This window comes from Geotrypetes seraphini, chromosome 1, assembly GCF_902459505.1.
Source record: "Geotrypetes seraphini chromosome 1, aGeoSer1.1, whole genome shotgun sequence".
NCBI classification, from domain to species: Eukaryota; Metazoa; Chordata; class Amphibia; order Gymnophiona; family Dermophiidae; genus Geotrypetes; species Geotrypetes seraphini.
Window position 1 is genome coordinate 59,653,694 of NC_047084.1, and position 19,879 is coordinate 59,673,572.

Genomic DNA, 19,879 nt, shown 5'->3' on the forward strand with positions numbered 1-19,879 from the left:
TCCCATCCTTTTATATTTCATAAAAACATTTTCCAATAATAAATACCCCCCTCCCCCTGCCCAATTTCCATTTGTACTAATCAGGGAAGAAAAATATATACTCATTCCTTACAATAATCTGATAATGGCCTCCACACATCCTGAAATTTATTAAAGTTCCCTTTTTGAATGGCTAATGTTCTTTCCATTTTATAAATATGGCATACTGAATTCCACTAAAAACTAAAGTTCAATCTAGTCAAACTTTTCCAATTAAGTGTAATTTGTTGTATGGCAACTCCTGTCAAAATGAGCAATAATTTATTATTTGTAGAGGATATTTGACTCTTAGCTCTCATCTCCATGCCTAATAATATTGTATCATAGGATAATGCCACATGATTTTCTAATAAACAATATATTTGACTCCAAATTGATTTCCAAAATTCCATAATAAATGGACCATTCAGGCAGGGAACCCTGAATGGAAAAATCTTAATAATCAAAATGGTTTAGAGTTCTTAGACGGACTTCCTGGGACGCCAGGTTGCGCAGTGATACAAATTAATACCCCAAGTCTTTTTCTAGGTTGCCTGCCCCCAGTACCCTCCCTCCATCTATAGCTGTACATCGGGTTCCCTTTCCTTATATGCAAGACTTTACATTTCTCTACATTGAAGCTCATCTGCCATCTTTCTGCCCACTCGCTCAGTTTGTTCAGATCTCTTTGTAGATCTTTGCATTCCTCAACAGTTCTGACCCTACTGGAGAGTTTTTTCTCACCATTTGTCTCATGGCATCATAGTTCCCTTTCTTGAAGTTAAACGTTGTTGCATTGGTTCTCTTTCCCTTTGGTAATCCTACTTCCACTTCGAATTGGATCATGTTGTGGTCACTGTTACCTAATGGTCCCACTACTTCCACTCCCTTTGCAGGCCCCTTCAGCCCGTTGAGGATTAGATCCAGAATCGCTGACCCTCTCGTTGGTTCCTTGACAAGTTGTTCCATGAAGCAATCCCATACAGCCTCCAGGAATTCCGTTTCCTTTGTACATTTTGAATTCCAAGACTCCAGTCTATCCCGGGATAGTTGAAATCTCCCATAACTATGGTGTTAGTGTTCTTGCATTCCCGCCTCAACTCGACTTCCATTTCTGTATCATTTGCTTCAGTTTGCCCAGGTGGACGGTAGTACAGTCCCATCTTTATCTCGGTTCCGTTTATTCCTGGTATTTTAACCCATAGTGATTCCAGTTGGTTATTGGTCGCTGCTGCGTCCACACTGGTCGAGGGAATGGTGTCCTTAATGTATAGTGCTATTCCTCCTCCTTTCCGATGTGTTCTGTCTCTTCGGTAGAGCTTGTACCCTGGCAGCACAATGTCCCATTTATTTTCCTTGTTCCACTATGTTTCCGCGATCCCTATGATGTCTAGGCTCTCATTTTTGGCCATGACTTCTAATTCCCCCATTTTGGTTTTTAGGCTCCTTGCATTAGTGTACATGCAGTTCAAGTCCTGGTATTTTCTCTTCCTTGTTATTTTCCCTTACATTTCATTTTTCTTTCTGTCCCCTTTCTGACCTGCCAACTCCTGATTTTTGTCTCTTTTCTCTTCCCCTTGTGGTATGTTCCTAATGTCCTCCTCTTGTTCCTTCCCTTTGTCCTGTTCCATTTTGACTTCCCCTTGTAGTATCTCCTCCTCTCGCTTCGTCTGGCTCCCTTGTTGTTGTTTTTCAGCTCCTTTGTATGCCATTTGTGTCTTCCAGGCATTTTTCCCACTCAGTATCTTCTCGGGATACTGTCTTCCAAACCATCGACGTCAGCTTTCCTCTTCTACTTAGTTTAAAGCTTGCTCTATTGCTTTTCTGATGTTATTTGCTAGTTGTCTAGTTCCTGTCGTGCTCAGGGGAGGAAAGATGCTGCACATGTGGGAGAGAGAAAGGAAACAGGAAGAATTGGGGTGAAGGAGAGGAAGAGAGAGATCATTGTACATGAAAAAATAAGACCTACCCTGAAAATAAGATCTAGTGCCTTTTTGGGGCCCAAAATTAATATGACAGTGTCTTATTTTCAGGGAAACATGATGTATCCAATTCATCTTCTTCCCATCACAGCTTCTAGATCCAGAATCTTGTTTCCCATACTGCGAGAATTAGTATATACTGCTTTCCAGACATTGCCCTCTTTTCCTATCCATGTAGAGGTATTCAATGATTTACAAACCTGAGGGTTTATATTTGCCCGGAAGCATTGAACACACTGCTTCACCATGTCTAGTTTATAGCCCTCTTCAGTAGATTAGCCAGCCTGCTGCTGAAGACACTTCTTCCCTTCTTTGATAGATGTAAACCATCACTGCTCAGCAGTCCTTGGAAAATTATCCCATGGTCCAGGTAGCCAAAACGCTCTCGACACCATCCACGTAGCTACATATTTATCTCCAGGATGCGAGCTTCTCTGCCCTAGCCTTTACCCTCAACATGTAGGATTGATGAGAATATACCACCTGCACACCTGACTGCGTCACCTTTTCTCCCAGAGCCACAAAGTCACTATTGGTACATTTGCAGGGGTACCTGGCAGTATTGTTAGTGCCAATGTGGATGAGCAGCATCAGATAATAGTCATCAGGCTTGATGAGTCTCTGCAAACTCTCGTAGCATCTTGGGTTTTAGCACCGGGCAGACAGCATATCTCTCGTGACATCATGTCTAGTCGGCAGATGGATGCTTCTGTACCCCTCAGAAGGGAATCACCAACTACCACTACCTTACACCTCCTAGTAGTCATTTTTTGGATTTCAAGCTTTGGTCCTTCCTCTCCTTAGGATGCTCTCTTCTCTTCCACCTCCAGGACAGCATACCTGTTCTTCAGTTCAAGGGCGGGGGGAATCACAGTGCCAATCTTGCAGTGTTTTGTAATCCGAGTCCAGCTATCTTCCCTCAGCACAGCCTCTTCTCCACTGCTGGAAATCTTTGACGCCTCACGAACCATTTCATTGATGTACCCCTCATTCTCACGGATGCTTCTCAGTCTTGCCACCACCTCAGTTCCTTTACATCCCTCTGCCTGAGTAACATTTTCAGTTTGCATAGAGACAGAAGTAGTAACCTGAGCAGCAGCTTTGGTGATACAATGTTTCCCAGCCATACTGTGGTGCAGAAGTACTTATACCTGGAAGATTAACGGGCAGAAAAAGCCTACCAAAGTAATGCCCTGTTCCTGGTTGGCTGAAGCGCCTATCAGTCAAAAAGATCTGCCTTGGGGTGGGCGATAGGGAATTAAATTAACACCAGTGCCTTTCCTCAACAGCTATTTGTGCCCTAATCTGATATTATGCCCAGAAATGCAACCTAAAACACTAAATCTAGCCTAAAACACTGTTTTGCATTAAACCATAACAGACTCTAAAGGCTGATTTTGCTGAGCTAAAAAAGCTGTCAACATAAGAACATAAGAATTGCCATCTCCGGATCAGACCCTGGGTCCATCAAGTCCGGTTATCCACACACGCGGAGGCCCCGCCAGGTCTACCCTGGCACAGTTTTAGTCCCCATATCACTGTATGCGTCTCAAGGGAGATGTGCATCTAATTTACCCTTACCCGTATCACTCTATGCCACTCTTAAGGAGATGTGCATCTAGTTTACCCTTAAATCCTGTCAAGATCATGTCTCTGAGATAAGGGTTATTGAAGGTAAGTTGGCAGCCAATCAGCTAGCGGCTCTGTACGGGTAGGAGGGAAGGAAGATTACTCCTGCTGTGATTCACCATTGGACCACTAAGGATACTTAAGGGGAAGACGGGAGGAAGATAAAAATAATTAGAATCGGGCTGGGATAAGAGGCAAGAGGGTACCTTCTTGTCCCGGCCACCGCTGGAACACCAGGTCTCATAACAGGCCAGGCGGAGGCCTGCAAACAGGTTTGAGAGGAGAGCAGGTCAGTACTCACCTGAATATAAACTGAGATCCCCATTTTTGGGCCAACTTTTTTTTGGTCTCAAAATCTCGGTATTTTCAAGTATATACAATATTTTTGAGTACATCATCACAACCAAAATAAAAAGTACACTAGGGCCTAAAGGACATTTCTTTCTCAGTTGCCTTCAGTTTGTTCAGAATGAAAATGGCAAGAGTACTTGAAAAGTAGCAAGATAAAATGGGGCACACTGTTCAAAGGTTGTTTGGTTTTTTTAATATAAGGAAGACAAGAATACTGAAATAATTTGACAGCAAGCTATAAAATCATTCTCTATCTCCCTAAAGAAAATGTACCTAAAAGCTATACTAAACAATAGAAATAGGGAAATAATTTTATCAATTAAAGAACAGCATGTATAAAGCCAACAACTAAAGGACATTTTTAAGCCTTTTTTATTTAAAGATGTTTTATATTAAAATTTACATAATGAAAAAGAAAACTATCTGTATGGCTTCATCAAATGCTTATGCTATGGCTAACCAAAACATTACCAGAGTCAATTCCGGTGCATATAACAAATGAGCTACATAGAGAGATATTCATAAGAAACAAAGGTTACTTACCTGAGATAGCATTAGTCACTGACATGAGAGGCGAGTGAAGGGCAGGAGTAACACCCCAAACTGTGTGATATCCTACAATCCCAGCCAACCCAAATGTTGTCACCATCTGTGTGAAGGCAGAATGGGGAGATGCAATGCCCAGTCCTAACAAAACAGTCAGACCTGGCAGGTGAAAATATACATTTCAGGTAAATATTGATGTTTTGATAATATTCCAGAGAATAATCTCAGTTCATTCTAACAGGCAGAGCATAAACATGAATAAAATAATAGTTCACATCTTAAAGATCTAGGCCCCTTATCTGGAAAGGTATATTCACAAATTATGAAAACAATTCCATGAAAATAATCCAAGCCTGGAATGATCTGCAGGGAGCAAATGGACTTCTGCATAAAATACATATATTTAATATGGCCAACTAAACTAAAAAAATTAAATAAAACATATGATTGGGCAATTTTTGGTAAGGCAGGAAAAAGTTACAGTGGGGGGGCCATACATCAGTTTTGGCATGCTCGGAACTACTGTGAATGGGTAGTGACACTGCATATTACGAAGTTAAGAGACAGAGCAATGCAAAAGCAGTAAATCAAAACACACTAGATGAAAAGTTTTTAAAACAAACCTAAAGAAATGGAAAAATCTTAATGGAAATCAAATCAATCCTTCCGACAAAAACTATAAGATACAGAACTAGGGAATCTAACAATTGGTAGGACGACAATTGGTAGGTTCTTCCTAACAATTTCTGCCCTACCAATTGTCATACCCAATTGTCCTACATCCACCAACTGTCCTACCCTGTCAAAAATGTCAAAATAAAAAATCTAATTAGTCTGTAGATTGCCACTAGCTGGTGGTAGCAGGGGAATCCCCAATCAGCTGATCTGACAGGACTCCCTGAAATCGGGGCTTCAGGGAGTCTGCCAGCTCAGGTGATTGGGGATTCCCCTACTGCGATCAGCTGAAGCAGCAGTGAGATACCCGATTCCTCTCTCCCTCTGATCTCCCCCAGTCCCACTCTAAAGATAGCCCCCTCCCGCCAAGCCCCGATTCCTCTCTCCCACCGATCCCAACATCCCCTGATAACCCTCCACAAGCCCCTCCCCACTGACATCCCCATATACACCTGACATCCTGCCACACACCCCTGTACCTCTGAATGGGAGGAAAAAAAAAAAAATTCGGTAGAAGGGATGCCCACTCCCTCCTGCAAATAGGGCCACCTCTTCAAAATGGCATCCCTTCCCTCTCACAGTGCATTTTGGGATGCACTGGGAGATGGCTAAGGCCCTGATTGGCCCTTCCCAGTGCATTCCAAGATACACCAGGAGGGGGAAGGGCCTCCATTTTGAAGAGGCATCCCCCTCCTGCCAATTTTTCATCCAAAGGTACAAGAGGGTTTGGGGGAATGTCAGGGGTGTATGGAAAGGTATAGGGGGTGTGGGGGGAATGTCAATGGAGTGTGGAAAGTTACAGAGCGGGGGTGTGAGAATGTCAGAGGTGTGTCAGAGGTATAGGAGCTGTGGGCTCGGTAGGAGGGGGGCTGGGGGGAATCAGTGGGTGGGAGGGAGGGAGAGAGGAATCAGGGGATCTCCCTGCTGGTTGCAGCATGGGAATCCTCAATCATCCGAGCCAGCAGGACATCACGAAGCTCCAGTTTCAGGGAGTCCTGCTGGCTCAAGGGATCGGGGATTCCTCTGCCACGATCAGCTGATGGCAAGTCAAGGATTATTTAGATTTTTAATTCTGACATTTCTGAAAGGGTAGGACAATTGTAGATGTAGGACAATTGGGTACAACAATTGGTAGGAAGACAATCAGTAGGACAAAAATTGGAAGGAAGATCTTACCAACTGTTGCCCTACCAACTGTCGTAGACCCATAGTTCTGGTCCTTAAAAGTAAAAGTTAATGTGCTTCTCTTCAATTTGGTTAAGTGGCATTTGTGATCTCACTTGTACGTCTAACACCCATCCCATCATGACCTGAAAAAACAGTCCCAGGGTCACTTCTTAAGAATATAAATTGCCAGTGGGTCAGACCAGAAAATTCCATGAGCCCAGGATCCTCTTTTAATTAGTAGCCAATCCAGGTCTCAAGTACATAAAAGAATATCAAAGTATAGATACATTCAAGGAATAAGCAGTGAATATTTTCAATTTTTATTTATTCTCAATTTTCTTAATTATGGTTTATAGATTTTTTTTTCTCCAGAAACTTTTCCAATCTTTTTGTAAAAACTTATCTATACTGTTTTTACCACATGCTCCAGTAAACTCGTGTGTAAGAATGTGCATTCCTTTTCAATTGTACAACATCATGAAAAAAAAGTTACAATGATGTCTTCCTTTAAAAAAGGATTTGGTAAAGGGGGAAGTGATACTACGACCCAAATGGCAGCTTAGATATTGAGCTCCTGTTCTTTTCTGACCACTTTCTGAGCAATCTTTTAAGCATTGGCATTGCACAAACCTGCATTCAATAAACCAGGTGTTTCTGGCAACACCCTGAAGGCAGAGAGGTATATCTGATTAATCAAAGGGTTTGCACGCAGACCTTAGGAATTTGGAAGATTGAGTGTCCAAATGGCAGAGAAAATTTAATGTGGACAAATGCAAAGTGATGCACATCAGGAAAAATAACTGAAATCATAGTTATCAGATTCTAGGGTACACCTTGAAGGTCAGCACCCAAGAAAAAGATTTGGGTGTCACTGTAGACAATACAATGAAACCTTCATTCCAATGTGTGGCGGTGGCCAAAAAAGCAAGCAAGAGGCTAGGAATTATTTTTAAAAGAGATGGTTAACAAGATTAAGAATGTTATGATGCCCCTAATGATCCATGGTGCAACCTCACCTTGAGTATTGCATTCAATTCTGGTCGCCTTATCTCAAGAAGATACAGTGGGACTAGAAAAGGTTCAAAGAAGAGTGACCAAGAAGATAAAGGATATGGAACTCTTCTCATATGAGGAGACTAAAGAGGTTAGGGCTCTTCAGCTTGGAAAACAAATGGCTGAGGGGAGATATGGTTGAAGTCTACAAAATCCTGAGTGGTGTAGAACAGGTACAAGAAGATCAATTTTACTCCATCAAAAATTATAAGGACTAGGAGACACTCGAAGTGACAGGGAAATACTTTTAAAACCAATAGGAAGAAATATTTTTTCACTCAGAGAATAGTTAAGTTCCAGAACGCATTGACAGAGATTGTGGTAAGAGCAGTTAATGCAGCTGGGGGTTTTTTTTGGGGGGGAGGTTATTCTGTATTCATTTTTACAACTTACAACAAGTGCATCAGGAAATAACATTTGAACTTGAAAAACATCACTTGATTTTCTATCATTATCAACTTAGATTAATAATATTTAAACCCTCCCTCCCCTCCCTGCCATATCATATGCAATCACGTATATTATATAATATATTCTTTTCTACTAATCTAAACATTTAATAAAAGATTAGAAATCCCCCTCCCCATCCCCTCATTTGCAATTGTACTATTAAGGGAAAAATGTTATCTACTCATTATAATATTCTGTTAATGGTCCCCAAACCTCCTGAAATTTATTAAAAATTCCTTTCTGTGTGGCTAATATTCTTTCCATTTTATATATATGACACAAAGAATTCCACCAGAAACTGTAAATCTACTCCAATTTTTCCAATGAAATGTAATCTGTTGTATGGCGACTCCTGTCATAATAAGTAAAAGCTTATTATTTTTTTAATAAATTTGACTCTTTGCCCTCATTGACATGCCAAATAATATAGTATCATATGATAAAGCCACTGGATTTTCTAACAAACAATTTATTTGGCCCCATATCGATTTCCAAAAAGCCAAAATGAATGGACAATAGAATAATAGATGATCTAAAGCCCCTGCTTCGAGATGACAATGCCAACATCTATTAGACTTAGAGTTTTGTAAACAAACAGGGTCCAGAATGCTCTATGTAGCAGAAAAAACCAAGTTTGTCTCATAGATGCTGATACTGTTTATCTCATCCTTCAAGATCAAATTCGTGGCCATTGAGACGCAGTAATTTGATGCTTAATCTCAATACTCCAAATGTCCCGAAGACAGATATCAATTTATACCATTGTGCGGCCTGATGTCCCAGGAAGTCCACCTGAAAGCATAAGAACTCCAAACTATATTGATTATTAAGATTTTTCCATTCAGGGAACCCTGCCTGAATGGCCTGCTTCAGTTGTAACCATCTAAAACTTTGTGATTTATCAAGACCGAATTTTAATTGCAACTGTGAAAAATCAAGCAGCTTACCATTAGATATAACATCATCTAGAATCTGTATACCTGCCATCACTCAATACTTCCAGATGACCTTAAATCTGCCAATTTGAATCTTGGAGTTAAGCCGTATAGTTTGATTTGTTGATTTATGTATTGGAATAGATGTTAATTATTCACATATCTTAAGGTTTTCCATGTATCTACTACTGTTTTTTTTATATATCCTAGGCATTTTGATACTAAGAACATGGTTTAATCACAGAGGAAACATGAGTCATCATTTCAACCACAACCAATCTGGGATATTTTCAATGGGCTCTGGGAGGACCCAATACATACCTTGGCACATAATATAGGATTGATGATACCTATAAAAATTGGGAAAATTTACCCCTCCCTCTGTAATTGGCTTTTGTAAAGACACTAAAGCAATTCTAGCAATTTTACCCAGCCAAATAAATTTTGTAAGAATACTATTTAACTTTTTGTAAAAAGACCCCTGGAAAAAACCTGGTATCATACCCATTTGATAACAAACCACAGGCAAAATCATCATTTTAATCATTTGGACTCTCCCCCACCAAGATAGATGTAAAGGATTCCATTGCTCACACATTTCTGTTACCTTCTTTAATAAAAAATTTTCATTCACTTTCATTGTTTCTTCCAGCGTATTTTTAATCCAAATGCCTAAATATTTTATTTCATCCTCTTTCCATAGAAAGGAAAATGAGTAAACAAACCTTTTCTACAATGCACATTAAGTGGAAGAACTTCTGATTTACTCCAATTTATTTTATATCCTGCAAATTTTCCAAATTTCTCTATTAATTCAAGTAAGCATGGAATGGTTGTTTCAGGATTTCTCAAATGAAGCAGTTTATCATCTGTATAAGCAGAGATCTTATATTCCCGTTCTGAATAAGGAATTCCTTGTATCTCCTTTACTTGCTGAATAGCTAATAACAAGGGTTCTAATACAATATCAAAACGCAAAGGAGATAAGGGACAACCTTGCCTAACCCCCCTCTGTAAACTAAAACGTTCCAAAACATTATTATTAATATACAATCTAGTAGCAGGGGAGCTATACAAGGTTTGAATCATTTGTATAAATCCTGAACCTATGCCAAACCATTCCATTGCTTGATACATGAAGATCCATTCAACACGATCAAAGGCCTTCTCTGCATCCAAGGATACAGAAAAGCCCAGTTCTTTCATGGCTTTTGTTAAATATAACATCCAGAAAAGCCAATCTGGTGTTATTAGAATATCTCTGAGCAACAAACCCTGTTTGGTGCATACCAATAATAAAAGGGAGAGCCTTGGCTAAGTGTAAAGCCAATGTCTTAGCTAAAAGTTTTTCATCTACATTTATTAAAGAAATAGGCCTGTAATTTGAAACCAATGTGGGATCTTTATTTGGCTTTGGCAAAACTATAGTTAATGACTCTGCCATAGTGCTTGTAATGCAACCTTTATTCAGTTGGGCCTGATATAAATTTAACAAATATGGCAATAGGGTATTTTGAAATGATTTATAAAACTCTACTGTAAAACCATCGCCACCTGGAGCGGATCCTGCTCTCAGGGATTTCAACACTGTTTGCAATTCATTTAATGATATAGGCTTATCCAGCCTTCCTTTTATATACTCAGGAATTTTAGGTCCCTCTAATAATTTTAAAAACTCTAAACCATCTTTTTCTTTGTCTAAATAAGGCTCAGAAGAATAAAGAACTTTATAAAAATTTAGAAATTGTTTCAAAATAGGTCCAACTTGAGAGTATGTCCTTTCTCATCTTTAATTACAATTATTTTTGTCCTTCTTTTTTTGCTTTGAGATAATTTGTCAATAATCTTCCAGCCTTATTTGAGCTTCCATAATACAAAGCTTGCTGAGAAAATAAATCTTTCCTAACCATTTAGAAGAAATTTCATTATATTTACATTTAGCTTTTAAAAGAGCTTGTAACGTAGAGTGCTCCCATTTATCAATCAATTTCGATTCCAAAACCTTAATCTCTTTTTCCAAATTGGAATATTGTAATTTAACCTGTTTCCTAATATATGCCAATAATGAAATAATTTGTCCTCTCATGGTTGCCTTAAAAGTATCCAATAAGATTTCCATAGAGATTTCTTATATATTATTAATTTGAAAATATTTGTTCATTTTTAATTGAAAATCTTGACAAAATTTTGGATCCACAAGCAATGTATTATCAAATCTCCATACAGGTCTACTATTATCACGATCAACAATTTTAAATTCAACCCACACCCCTCCATGATCAGATAAAATAATTGGATCTATAGAGGCTTGTGTTTTCTGTTGAACTAGATGGTCCAAAACAAAAATGTAGTCTATCCTTGAAAAGGATTTGTGAACATGGGAACAAAAAGAAAATTCCCGCCCATCAAAATAAAGTATTTGCCATATATCTTTCAAATTACAAGACTGTACAAAATTATCCAATCCTAATGATTTCATAATTTTACTAGGATTTTTATCCATAACAGCGTTAAAATTCCCGGCCACTACAAGATTAGAAGCAGCCAATGGTAATGGTAATACCAATTGTTGTAGAGACCTGAAAAACTCAATTCTGATTCGAATTAGGGGCATTTACATTAAAAAGCACCGTAGTAGTATTTCCCATGCTCATATCTACATGTAATCATCTTCCTAAAGGATCTGAAGCAACCAATTTGAATAATGCAGTACATTTCCTATTCACTAAAACAGCTACAAAATAGCTAAAATCTTTGATGAAGTTACCATTGGGCTATGGGATAATACATAAATTGATATACAAGGTTGAATGTGTGTTAGCGAATTTGAAATGAATAGGATCTGCCCTCTCATGTACTGATGGTACTAAAGACTCTTCTCAGACAGATGAAGTACAAGAAGTCTGATAGGATCATCATTTTAAGTCTGCAGGAGGTCTTCAAGGTGTTTCCTACAAAGCTGTATACTATGTAACAAGGTGGCATTTTAAAGAACTAAGAAGACTTTAAATGGCATGAAACGGATTCGGAACTCAAAATTAAAGCTTAACAAGATAAGAAACTCTGCCAGATAATATTTTGGATGCAGCTCAAGATACAGTGAATATTTGAATGCTTCCTCGGACAGGTCTTATCTTCTTGAGCGTGGAAAAAGGGGTTTTAGCGAAGATAGAACGTATATGGATAAAATGTAATTGTTTCCTGATCTCAAAATTCTCTCTCATATTCTTTTACTTTACGTTTAAAATGCAACTTAGCACAGGAATGTGTATCATGGGAAAGGTTCATATTTAGAGTCTTATCCAGACCAGACTTCAATGGAGTGAAAGAAGTTTCATCTATGAATTAAGAATTATTTTTAAATAATATATCTTTATTTATTATATGTCAAAGTCAATTTATATGAGATAGTTTAAAGAGTTAAATAATTTATTATAGGGTTATCAATTTCATGACATATGATCTTTCCTAGGAGAATAAATATTGGTAGAGGTAAATGAATGCATGATAGTTTAATTTATTAAATTATTATTAATTGGTAATTATATATAGTAGATTAAAGAAGGATTTAATTAGGCATTATTAAATTTTAAGATGGGTAGATTTGATATGTAGTCCTTATGAACTAGATGATTGAATAGATAAATTATTTAATTGAGGGGAATTCATTAATTGGGAAGTATTTTTATTATAATTTTTAGATTTATTGGTATAAGAATAACATCTAAGAGTTATATTAATTTTGTGAGGAATCAAATCTATATATTTGTAGGAAATTGATATAATTTAATAATATCAATACGCAAAGATATTTTTATTTTAGTCAGTATGGATTTTTTATTATTTATCCTATTTATGCGTTTACAATTATCAATAGATTATTTTAAAAGATGGATTTAAAAGTTAGATTAAGCATATATAATTTATGACTCATATTATAGATTTGGATAGCTTATTATAATTAAATAATGAGATATACTAATTTTGCCTGTAAGGAGTTTCTCGTCACGGGATCTCACATGTGCGTTTCCAAGTTTTCACTATTAATTTGGGAGGGATGGGAGGGGATGGCCTGGGGATATGGGAGGATGGGTTTGGGAGGGAAGAGGGATTTTATTTTAGGTTTTAAATTTGGGGAAAATGATTATTTAGTGAATACTCATAATTTGAATTACTGGATGATATTTTTATGCTTAAATTGTATAATGGGAAGGGTCATGTGATTCACTCAACCTGAGCAGACGTGTTTCAGCACCTCTCCTGACCCTTGTGATTGTTAATCAGCGTTATTTTTCTTTTCTATTGCTCCGAGGGCCCTAGTCTGTGGTTCTATACGGGGTATTCCATAGGCTGCTTGCCTATCCTCCTTTTGGGTGCATTTCTACGGCATGCCGACTCGAGCCTCGAAGCCTGCTAGGTTTACGAGAGGCCCTTCTACCCCTGCAAAAATGGCGGCATCGCTACCTCCTGCGCGGGCCCTGCGGATGCGATTGAGGAGTTGAAATCTTACCTCACCACTCTGCTAACAGACAAGCTGACTCGCCTACAGTCCACCATGGATGGGATCAAAGACACCCTGGAGCAGCAAGGTGCACGCCTGCAGCAGGTGGAGGACAGGGTGTCCGCGCAGGAGGATCATGTGGGAGTGCTGGAGGCAGGAGCCCATACTATGGAGGAGAAACTCTGCTGGCTGGAGGATCTGGAGAACCGGAGCCGCTGGAATAACATTAGGCTGATTGGTTTGCCGGAGTCACTCAAAGATCTGGAGTTGAGGCGGTTGGTGTCCACGTGGCTGCCTAAAGAACTCGGCATGGCGACGGGAAACACCCCTTTGCTCATCGAGCGGGTCCATCGATTGGGAGCACGCCGATCGCGGCCAGTTATAGCCAAAGTTCTCAACTTTGTCGACAAACACCAGCTTATGGCGTGCTATAAGGCGAAAGGGAGCCTTTCCTACGAAGGCTAGCGGATCCTGATCTTTCAAGACAACTCTCCTCGGGTCGTTGAGCAGCGGAGAGCCATGGCGCCTTACTGCACTCAACTTCATCAAAGGCACCTGCGTTTCGCCTTGCAATACCCAGCAAAACTTCGGGTACACCACGACAACAAGGCTCTCCTCTTTACAACACCAGAGGAGGTCCGCGTTTTCCTGGCAGGCCTGCCGAGCTAATTTTCTGACTACACGCTGCTGATTCCTCACTGCTGCCCGTCCCTATGTGCCTGGGACCAGCTATGTCCTGCTTGCCGAACTTTGGGACTACTCTATTATCATGTTGTTTTTGGGGGGGGGGGTTGTTAGTTCCTTTAGCTACTGCTGTATTGTATTGGTTATTCTCTTCCTTGTCTTTCTCTCCCTTTTTCTCTCTCCTTCAGATGGGGGCTTTCCTGGCTTTGCTTTTTGTTTCTTTTTTTGCACTTCTTCCCCCTCTCCTCTCTTTCTCTTCCTGTGAGTCCGAGTTTCTCCTGGGCGCCTGTTTTGTGGTTGGGGTGGGGGAATGTCAGCTGGGCTGCATACTTTCTCTGTTCCCTTTCTTTCGGCCCTGTGCTGTGTCTTTTCTCTTTGGGGAGGGGTAAGGTAGGGCACGTTCTTTTTCCTTGGGGAGTTTGGGCTTGTTGAATGTTCTTTAACCTTACTGGATTTGTGCACTCTTTAGTCTCTCAGTGACTTGCGGGCAGTCGGACCGCCCGGTTGGAGCAGCAGGGTATTTTATTTTCATCGGCATTTGCTGATCCCGCTGCTCTGATGCATAAGCCCTTTTCCATAGATGCTGGTTTTCTTCTCTTCATTTCATTTCACCGCCCCCAGGGGTGCTTTTGCTCAGTGGGGAGGAGGGGGCTTTTGGGTTCCGGGGTCCTTTTGGTTCTGGGGGAGGGTGGGGGCCTTTACAGTGGGGTCTTAGTGCTGGGGCCTGGATAGGGACGGGCAGTATGGGTTCTGGTTAGGGGGATGACGGGAGGCTCTTATAGGCTGCATGATGCCTGGGGCAGTTGGGGGGGGGTGTGGAGTGATTTTACCATTCCCCTTCTCCATTGGGAGGCTGAGATAGTCTTCTTCTGCCCATTTGTATCTTTTCTGGGTTGGAGTGAGGGCTCTTGTGTGGTATTTGGGGCCCACGGAGGGGTGGAGAACGCCCTTGTCTCCCTGTTTTTCCATTGTTTGGGTCCGGGAGGGGTGCTGGACAGGTGAGTGCGGGTGGTTTCTATTTGGAACTAGGGTTATGGATGTCCTAGGGGGGACTTCCGGGAAGGGAGGGGTGGGGGGAGTGCATGGATGTGCGTGTGCAGTATGGTTGTAGTTGTTGATTGGATAGTGTGTAAGGGGTCTGCAGGGTGGGGGGCATCTTGCAGAAGGGAGGAGCTGCGGGTGCGCTATCCTTTTTTCTGTTGTCATCTATTGGAGTGGGACCTAGCTGGGAGGTCCGCTCTTTGGTCTACTTGATTTGTTTCGCCTTTTGGGTGCAGTGGTGGCTCTTTTTGCTTAGTAGTTATGGTTAACTTGATTACAGCTACACTTAATGTTGATGGTATACACTCTCCTGTGAAGCGTAAGAAAATCCCCACTTGGCTTTGACAGCGCCATGTTGATGTGGTGTTTCTCCAAGAGACCCACTTGTCCGCTGCTGAGCATGAGAAGCTGCGTAGAGATTGGGTGGGGGATGTGAGATACTCTGCTTATAATAGCAGACAGTGGGGAGTGGCGATTCTTGTTCACAAACAATTACCTCTCCACATTCATAAGACCATTCATTCATAAAACCATTCAGGATAAGGAGGGTCGTTATGTTATTGCATTAGGAGAGCTCTGGGGCTTTCAGCTACTATTTTGTAACCTTTATGCGCCGAATGTTTATAGCCATAAATTTTATTCTGGCCTTTTAGGACTTATAGCGCAATATCCTACTTATCAATTGGTTGTTGGGGGGGGGATTTTAATGTTCCAGCTGAACCTACTCTGGATTGCTCTCCTGCCAAGCTGCACACCCAGGACCATCAACGGGGGGTGAATTTTCTCTGTGAACATCTTGCAGTGGTGGATACGTAGAGAACTCTCCATCCCTTTGACAGGGAGTACACGTTTTACTCCAACCCTCATACGGCGTATTCGCGCTTAGACTATGTCCTCGTTTCGCAATCTCTCTTTTCGCGAGTGGATAAGGTCATTATTGATGATACTTCTCTTTCGGACCATTCGGCGGTGGTTCTCACTTTGCGGATTAGCGACCAAGCGGGGGAGAGGTCTTGGAGGTTTCCCACGGCTCTCTATTCTGATAAGGATTTCCATATGTTCTTAAGGGCCCGATGGCTGGATTATGTTTCACATAATCTCACCTCAGATGTGGATCCCGCGGTGTTCTGGGATGCCTCTAAAGCAGTATTGAGGGGTCATATCATTCAATATGTATCTGCTAAACGGAAAGCAGGGGGACCGACTTCTCATTCTTTCGGCGTAGCTGGACGCATTGCGGAGGAGACATAGGGTGAGTCTCGATGGATTGGAGGGACAAAAAATCAAGTCTATTAGCACCCAGATCAATGAGATTTTGGACCAACGTGCACACCAAGACATTTACTATCAGAAATTTCCTCTTTACCGATGGGGCGGCAAAGCGGGCAAACTTCTTGCAGCATTGGTGAGGCCCTATCGGAAACGACAGATTATTAGAATGGCCAAGAACCCCAGGGGAGATTGTTTTACTCAGGAGGTTCACATTCGGGATCAATTTGTAGCGTTCTATAGAGCTCTTTATGCGAAGCGGGACTTCACTGAGGAGGACAGGGATAATTTTTTCCGGAATCTTCACCTTCCGCGGCTTTCTGAGGACCAGCCAGTGCGGCTGAATGCTCCTATATATGGGGAGGAAGTTAGACTGGGGATTAAGAAGCTGAAACTTGCTAAGTCGCCAGGACCTGATTTGTTTGGCCCGGAATACTACAAACTTCTGCACTATCTTCTTGCTCAACCTTTGGAGAACTATTTTAATTTCCTTGCTTCCACGTCCTCTGGTCCTGGATGCAATTTAGCTCATAACACTGCTCCCTAAACGAGGGAAGGATCCTGCTCAGGTTAGATCCTATCGTCCCATCTCCCTGTTGAATCAAGATGTCAAATTCTTAGCAGCTATTCTGGCAGCCCGGTTGAATTTATTTTTGCCCCGGCTTATAAGGGAGGATCAGGTGGGGTTTGTCCCTCAGCGCTATGCTTCCATGAATCTACTTAAAGTGTTGGCGGCGCTGCATGAACATAGGGGAGGCGGTGGCACTTCTGCAATAGCAGGTCTAGATATGGAAAAGGCCTTTGATAGTATCTCTTGGCAATATCTTTTTTGGGTCTTACCGCAGTATGGGATAACTGGGCCTTTCCTTCAATGGACTCAGGGCCTTTACATCGAACCACAGGCTCGTCTTATCATCAATGGTGGCCTTTTGTCTTGTTTTCAGCTTTGTCGGGGAACGCGCCAAGCATGTTCCCTTTCGCCCCTGCTGTTCGTCTTGGCTATTGAACCTTTAGCCATTAAAATTCGCTCTTGCCCTGAGCTTCGGGGTATCCTGATAGGGAACGCAGAGTGTCGTATTGCTTTATATGCGGATGATATCTTGCTTTTTCTGGACCAGGCTCCCCTGTCATCTGCCGGTGGCATTGCGATTGGTGACTGAGTTTGGCACCATATCCGGTCTTAAGGTGAATTGTGCTAAATCTGAATTGCTACCTTTGTCGGGGCTGGAGTGGGAGCCATGGCATGATGCTTTACCGATCCCTCCAGTGCGTAAACCGATGCGTTATCTTGGAATATACTTGCACATGGACCCTCGGGTTATGTACCGCAACAACGTGCTGGCAGCTATAGATAAAGTTGGAGCTCTCTGTGCCGCGTGGAGAGATCTCCCGTTGTCCCTGCTGGGGAGGGCGGCATTGGTTAAGAAAATACTGCTGCCCAAATTGTTGTATCCTATACAGGCGGTGCCTTTCTGGGTGTTGCAACGGGATATTCGCAAGCTCCGTTCTCTTTTCACTACTTTTCTTTGGCAACATCGATCGGCGCGCATTGCGTATGCAAAGTTAATTCTTTCCAAGAGGGAGGGGGGTCTGGGCCTTCCTGATGTTCATGCGTATAATGTGGCAGTGTTATGCGATTTATTCATGAGGGGGTGACGGGGTCTGCTAGGTTTACCCCTACTGGATGGATGACTGGTTGGTGTGCACCTTTCACATTTTTGAATCTTTTGCATACACCTCGTACACAGAGAGGTGTTTTGCCCTCTAAACTGAGGTTTCTGTGCCCTTTTCATTTGGCCTGGTGTTGGTGGCGTGCTCGGCAAACCCTGTCTCCTGCTGCTTCTCCTTTTTTACAATTGCAGGGTAACCCCAATTTTCTTCCGGGTCTGGGTCGTTCTCCGTTCGTGAGTTGAGCTTCCAGGGGGGCTTTTCTTCTTCTCCATCTGATTGATCGGGAAACGGTGTTCTTTTCTACTTTTCTCCAAGTCAAAGATCAGTGGACCATCCCTCGCCATCAATTTTTTGCTTACCTACAAGCTCGTCATTATTTTCAGAGCCTCCATTCGCAGTATGGTACGGCGGGGCAGTGTGGCCCTCTTGATGAGTTTCTTCTTAGTGTACCGGCTTCCCAGAGTTCCCTTTCCGGGCGGTATAGGGTGATTCATTCCTCTCTCTCTTCGGGGCGATTAAATATTCTTCGGGACTTGTGGAATCGGGACCTTGCTGCGTCTTACACCCCTGATACCTTCATGGAGCTCTTTCATACTTTATATGCTTTTATGAAATCCACGGCTTGGCAGGAGACCCAATTCAAGCTTCTTCACAGGGTTTATATTACTAGGGAAAGAGGTGCGCGTATGGGTCTCTGGGACACCGTTTTGTGTTCTAAATGCAAACAGGCCCCCGGGACGTTTCTGCATTCCTTTTTGGAGTGTCCGGAACTTACTCTGTGGAATTCTTCATTTGCGCAGCTTCATCTGGTCTTGCAGCGAGACCTGGAGTGGGATTACAAAACACGGCTACTTGGCGATCAAATCCTGTTGGAAGCACAAGGCATCACTGCACCTCAGCGCCGTTTTAATTATCTGACCCATATCACGGTTAAACGGAAGATTCTACAATAATGGACCCAGGAGAGGGCCATTCCCTTGAACTGCTGGCTTACTCAGATGTCTGAGCTGGCATGGTTTGAGTTATGCTATCATGCTCATTCCACCAGCTCCGAGGTCAGGGCTTACCTGGCTTTATGGAGGGTGTTCCTGCAGTTGCCTCTAGTCTCTCACCATGGGGAGGGGCGGTAGGGGTGTGTGCTTGTTTGGGATGAATGTGTGGTGGGCGCATGGTTGTGCAATTGGTCTGTGGTGGCTGGTGTGGGTGCTGTATCTTGTATAGGGGTTTCTTCGGGATAGGTTCTACATTCTTCTAAACAAAAAAAAATTTCTGGGGTCAAGTGGGGGCACTGGGCTGTTGAGGAGCTATGTGAGCACAAGCGGGAGATGTCTGCTGCTCCATGTTGCTGTTTTCTTGGACTGGGGAGGTGGTTTTGTTATGTAGCCTCACCCATTTCTTGCTTGTTTTAGTCTTTTCGATTTTATATCATGTACTTTCTGTACCAGTATTAGGTTCTACGCTGGTGCGACTGCTTGTTCTGTAATGTTTTTGTACTCTCCCCAGCCGATTGTACTTCTAGGCCTGTATGTTGCTTGGCTGCATTTGTGTTTCTTGTATGCCCTTTGTTCCTTTGGTTGACCTCAATAAACATGATTTACCCCCCAAAAAAAATTGTATAATGGATTTTAAAATATTTTCATTAAATGTTAATGGCCTCAACCATCCGATTAAAAGGAAAAAAACGCTATTATTTTTAAAACAGCAGAATGCGGATATTTGCTATATCCAAGAGACACATTTGTCTGCTATAGAATCTACAAAATTAGAGGGAGGTTGGGTAAAGCATTGTTTTTTTGCCCCTGCTGTAGGAAAGAAGGCTGGAATGCAGTTGGTTTTAAGAAAGGTTTGGATAATTTCCTGGAGGAAAAGTCCATATTCTGTTATTGAGACAGACATGGGGGAAGCCA

General features: G+C 41.8%; 1 protein-coding gene across 3 annotated transcripts in view; it reads right to left on the reverse strand.

The window, feature by feature from the left end:
- The window catches only part of NNT (nicotinamide nucleotide transhydrogenase), a 265,149-nt gene that overhangs the window by 155,863 nt on the left and 89,407 nt on the right, over positions 1-19,879 (reverse strand). For all 3 annotated transcript variants that reach the window (XM_033931703.1, XM_033931712.1, XM_033931721.1), the window contains one exon: positions 4,524-4,685. In XM_033931703.1, the coding sequence (XP_033787594.1) occupies positions 4,524-4,685 (162 nt within the window). The remainder of the gene's footprint in view (positions 1-4,523; positions 4,686-19,879) is intronic.